The following is a 4,809-nucleotide window of genomic DNA, read 5'->3' as shown; positions in this document are numbered from 1 at the left end:
AAGCAACAAAAGGCAGAGGGAAAAACAAAGAAAGTCTCTAAAGCTACTCTTCGATGCTTAATTCACCATCCTCAAAGCGATCACCCGAGCACTTCGCCATGTCATCCACCGCAGAAGGGACCTTATCGAAGAAATCCTCCGGCAGATCCTCCGAAATTTGAGGCAGGTCGAGCTTCCCAACGGAGAAATCCGAAGTCGCCATCACATCGACCTCGGACCCAAGCTCGATCTCCTTCGCTCGAAGCCGCAACAACTCATCCGAAGCTAGGAGATTGTTGCTCATGATCTCCTTCAAGAGATCTATATTTGCCACGACTTCCCGAAGACGAGCCTCACAATCAGTTGCAGCCTTCTTCTTTTCCCTTTTCTCCTTCAGAGAAACCAGCACATCTAGATAGCTATCCGCCATAGTCTTTTTGGCCTCATGAGTCGCGCGGCGAAGGTCGTCAGAGAACTTATTGGCAGAAGATTCAACCTTCGCTTCCAAAAAGGAATCTTGCTCGAGGGCCGACTTCCATTCGTTACTCACAAGTCGCAGACGAGCTTCGAGCGAAGCAGCCTGATTCCCCAGCTTTTCAGCGGCAGCCAGTTGAGCAGCATTGGCACGTTCCCGGTCTTGAGCCATCTTTAGACCGAGCTTTAGCTCACGAACGACCTTTTTTATTTCATAAAGTTCGTCAGAATGTGGAACATCTTGCAAGGATTTTTCTAAAGTCGCCGCAAACTCGTTGTTAGCCTCCATAGCGTGAAACATGGCAAATCATTACAGACAAAACGAACCAAAGATTCGACAAGGACAAAATTTCAAAAGGAACGACCTTGGCATGGGCCACAGCCATCTTTGCGTAAGCCTCGCGCTCCATCATATTACGCAGAGAGGGAAGCGGACATCCTGCAGGTTTGAAGTGCCTCACCAAATGAGCAACACTATCTGGATCTTCCGTAATAGGACAATCCTTGGAATGCGAGAATTGCCAGTGGAACGGCTTAGCAACAGCCGCTTCGCCCGAGACACCAAGACGACGATCCGAACCATTCGTTTTAGCCTTCTTCGGAGGACGATCACGCCCCTCCAAACCCGTTGGGCTACTCGACTTAACGCAACAGATTTTTCACTCTCGGGGTCTTTGGCCCTTTGGGTTGAAGGCCACGGAAGTTGGGTCTCCTCACGAAAAACTTCTGTGAGCGCATCACTCACATCTCCGGATCGAATACGTTCCGCATTGGCACTACCAGTTCGAGTTTGTACCCTATCGGAATCGCGAGAGTTGGATCTTCTCGAAGTCATATTCCTTTAGCGAGCAAAAACGAAACTAAATGAGATACTATCACGAATCCTAGAACAAAGCCAAAGCTTTATAGGGATCGGAACCTCGCCATATCTCAACAACCTGAACAAAAAGAATCTCGAAAACTAAGGAAACATGGATATTCCGAAATATTATGTTTATCCATTAAAAGATATCCAAGATATCAAGATCAAAGATCATCAAAAACAAAAAGATATTAAACAAAAAAACTAACTAGAAACGAAATCATCGGGGACAGACGACCCCCCGACTTGATCCACCGAATCATCTGAGACTTGAGGAAGATCAAGCTCGGAGATCGACAAATCCGGCACGGCGGCTAGGGCGACAAGATCCTCGCAGTCTCCTTCCATTCCCTTTAATCGTGCAAGCTCCGCATCCACAGTCAGGCCCCCATCCTTGAGCTCGTTTAGGAGATCGATGTTGGCGGTCACTTCTTGTAGCCGGATCTCAGCAGACACTTCCTTCTTCTTGCTCGCCCACTTATCATTCAAAGACTCAAGAACTTCCCGATACTTTGCCGCGATATCGCGACGAGCAATACGAGAAGCGCGGCGAATGTCCCGATCTCTCTCGACCTCGAGCGCCGCAATTCTTGCCCTTTGAGCAACCATCTGGGACGTGAGAGTCTTGTTCTCCAGATGAACTCTCCACCAGTTTTCAGTCAAAGCTTTGATCTTTTCGGCATCCTTCTTCCCTTCTCGCTTGGTGGCTTCGAGCTCCTTCGAAAGCCTCTTGATCTCAAAACCAATACTCTCGATTTCCTTGTCTTTCCGAGAAGCCACGACATGATCCTCCATCGTCATGACATACTCATTAAAAGCTTCCATCACCTGAGAAGAAATGGAAATGAGCTAATACCACAAAACAACTTTTCAAATAGAATGAAGGCGAGAGACGAACCTTAAAGCTCGCCACAGCAACCTTGGCGTAGGCTTCCCTCTCGACTGAGGAAGAGAGAGATGGGAGACAACAACCCGCAGACCTCATGCGACCAGCGAGGGAAATTAAGTCGCTTTGGGCCGCAAATGAAGAACCATCTCCCTTAGAAACAAACCTAGGACGAGACGGACCGGGCAAGGCACCTTCCGATGACCGACGTTGCTTACGAGTCGCCGCCACAGTCTCGTCTTCTGAGCCAGGACTCAACGAGACAGGAGGTCGAGTATCTCCTGAAACATCTTCGTCGTCGGAATCATGAATCGAGATCAAGGGAGATTTTTCGGAAGCTCGGCCCCTCGATGCAAACCCAGAAGTTCAAAATGACGATCTCCTCACAAGCTGTCTAGTTAGCCGATCTGAAGACTGGGTCTAAACAGAAGGAGTCGCTACGACCTCCTGGGAGTGTTCGGCCTCGTCTTCAGACTCCTCGACCAAAGGAGCTCTGTCGGTCCCCGCCGGTAAGGCGAAGGTAGTTTGAATCCGAGTTCGATCAAAAGTTGACCAGTTCGAACGACCTCTCCGAAGGACCCTCATCAGATCGGGGATCTTGTCTGACATTGAAGAGCTTCCATAAGGAACTGAATCAAACGAAAATAAACAAAAGTTTTAGTCTTCGACTCCTCAAACAAAGAAATCATCAACACATAGGCAAAAGAAAAGTAACCGATATTCTCGGCCCAACGTCGGGGAAGCTGTGAGAAGTCAAAGTCACCCATAGACGCTCGATCCATCTTGAAAACAAAAAATTGCTCGCGCCACTTCTCGTCGCGATAAGGGATGTCCTCGATGATGTGGCAACCTGAGCGCGGAGACACGAGGAAAGTACAAGGGTTCTGCTTATTCCGCTTAACCAGAACGAGCTGACGAAACTCGCTAAGACCAAACGCAAGACCCTCCTCCATAGCCTTAACCAAGAAGGCGACAAGATGTCGAAGAAAATTTGGGAGAAGCTGTGTAAGCGATAACCCTAGCTCCGCCAGGACCTCGAGTATTGGCTCCGGAATCAGGAAGGTAAGACCGCAGGAATGAAAGAAGGAAAGATAGGCTCCGTAGTAGCCTTCTCTTATGGTTTCAGGAGTCTCATGCGTGCCGACCAAGTCGAGGACGACGGAACGGTCAAACCCATACATATGATAAAGGTTCTCGAGATCATCGGTTGTAGTAGTCGGATGAGGGAAATTGAAAGACGAACACATCTTAAGCTCAAAGAACAGAAAGATTCAGAGCAAAGGAGAAAGAGACGAGAAAGAAGAAACGGAGTTGAGGTAAAAAGAAGATCCTCTACGTATATATAAGCCACCTTAACGGTTCTATCGTCACTATCGAGAAAAGCATTTATGACCTAGCCTATGCCCTAGCGGCGGCTAAAGTAGCCGTTACCGATTAAAATAATAATAAAAAAAAACCCGCCAACGAACGGCTTTTTTCGAAAACGATCATTAAAACCGAATCCGAGCGATATCAGTTATCAAACGAGAAGACCCGGGTCAAAAAACAACCGCCCCTTTTCCTTTTTGATCAAATCAAAAAAGGCTGGGGGACAAATGTTGGACCCAATTTTGGTCAATACCATAATGGACCGCGATCAAAGGCATGGGCCTTAAAGGGCCAGAGCCCGTAGCAAGAATACGAGCTCGAGAAGGAGTCGCCGAGGTCGCGGAGATCGTGCAACAAGAAGCTGAGATCGCAGAGCTACCACAGCGGTCTTGAAGTCAGCTTACTATAAAGGAAGAGGAATGGAAACAGAAGAGAACACGTAGAAAACCCTAGAGAGAGCTATACACTTACATCGATCTTGTTGTCTTCCCACTTTTAGATTCTTTCTTTACCGATCTCGTTTGTATCACTCGATCTAGTTCAATCCATTGTATTTGATCTTATTCATCAACAAAGTCCATTTTCACCTACAGGAAACTATTTAACATCGTTGTGTTCTAAAGATATCGTTGCCTACATCATTTGTCTTCCCTAGATCAAACCCCGATCACTATCAAATACTTTGTGTAGATTTTAGGTTCTACAGTGTCTACCATCCACTGAATGATAGCATCAGTTGGTTAAGTAGATGCATGGAAGAGATAAGGCAAGACATAGCCAAAATTCAGCAAGCGACCGACGCTTCTCGCCATACATCGATCGACAGAAGACAACATGCATTGATCGATAATCCCTTACCTACATCGATCGACCAACGCTTACCAGCATCGGTCGACAACAGTCCACCACACTCACCTCCGATGAAGTCTCCACAAGATTTTCACACAAGAGAAGAGATACATCAGTTGGTCGAAGAGATCTATAGAGCTCTGGACACTACAGAAGAGAGGCTTGATGGGAGATGTGATGACATCTATTTCCCAATGGATCTTAGCATTAGTGCTTTGACTTCTAAGATTGAAGCTATACAATGGGAATTGGTGGAGTTTCAGAGTTACATTGCCCGTCGACTAGAAGCAACCGCATCGATCGACAGACGCAACAACATATGGACCGACATTCGTAGACAGACATCGGTCGACGACGCTACAAACCGAGGCCGGCTAGTACCAAAGGTGAA

At 47.2% G+C, this 4,809-nt stretch overlaps 1 protein-coding gene across 1 annotated transcript; it reads right to left on the bottom strand.

Moving 5' to 3' along the window:
• Positions 1-1,519: 1,519 nt before the first annotated feature.
• On the bottom strand, positions 1,520-3,448 carry LOC106403618. Its single transcript, XM_013844434.1, has 4 exons — positions 2,917-3,448; positions 2,755-2,830; positions 2,214-2,547; positions 1,520-2,143 (listed from the first exon to the last, which is right to left on the bottom strand). Exons 1-4 carry the CDS (start codon positions 3,446-3,448, stop codon positions 1,520-1,522), a joined length of 1,566 nt encoding a protein of 521 aa, XP_013699888.1.
• Positions 3,449-4,809: the final 1,361 nt, after the last annotated feature.

This window comes from Brassica napus, chromosome C3 (assembly GCF_020379485.1).
Source record: "Brassica napus cultivar Da-Ae chromosome C3, Da-Ae, whole genome shotgun sequence".
Taxonomy (NCBI): domain Eukaryota; kingdom Viridiplantae; phylum Streptophyta; class Magnoliopsida; order Brassicales; family Brassicaceae; genus Brassica; species Brassica napus.
The sequence above is the reverse complement of the archived record's forward strand: the minus strand, read 5'-3'. Positions and strand labels throughout refer to the sequence as shown.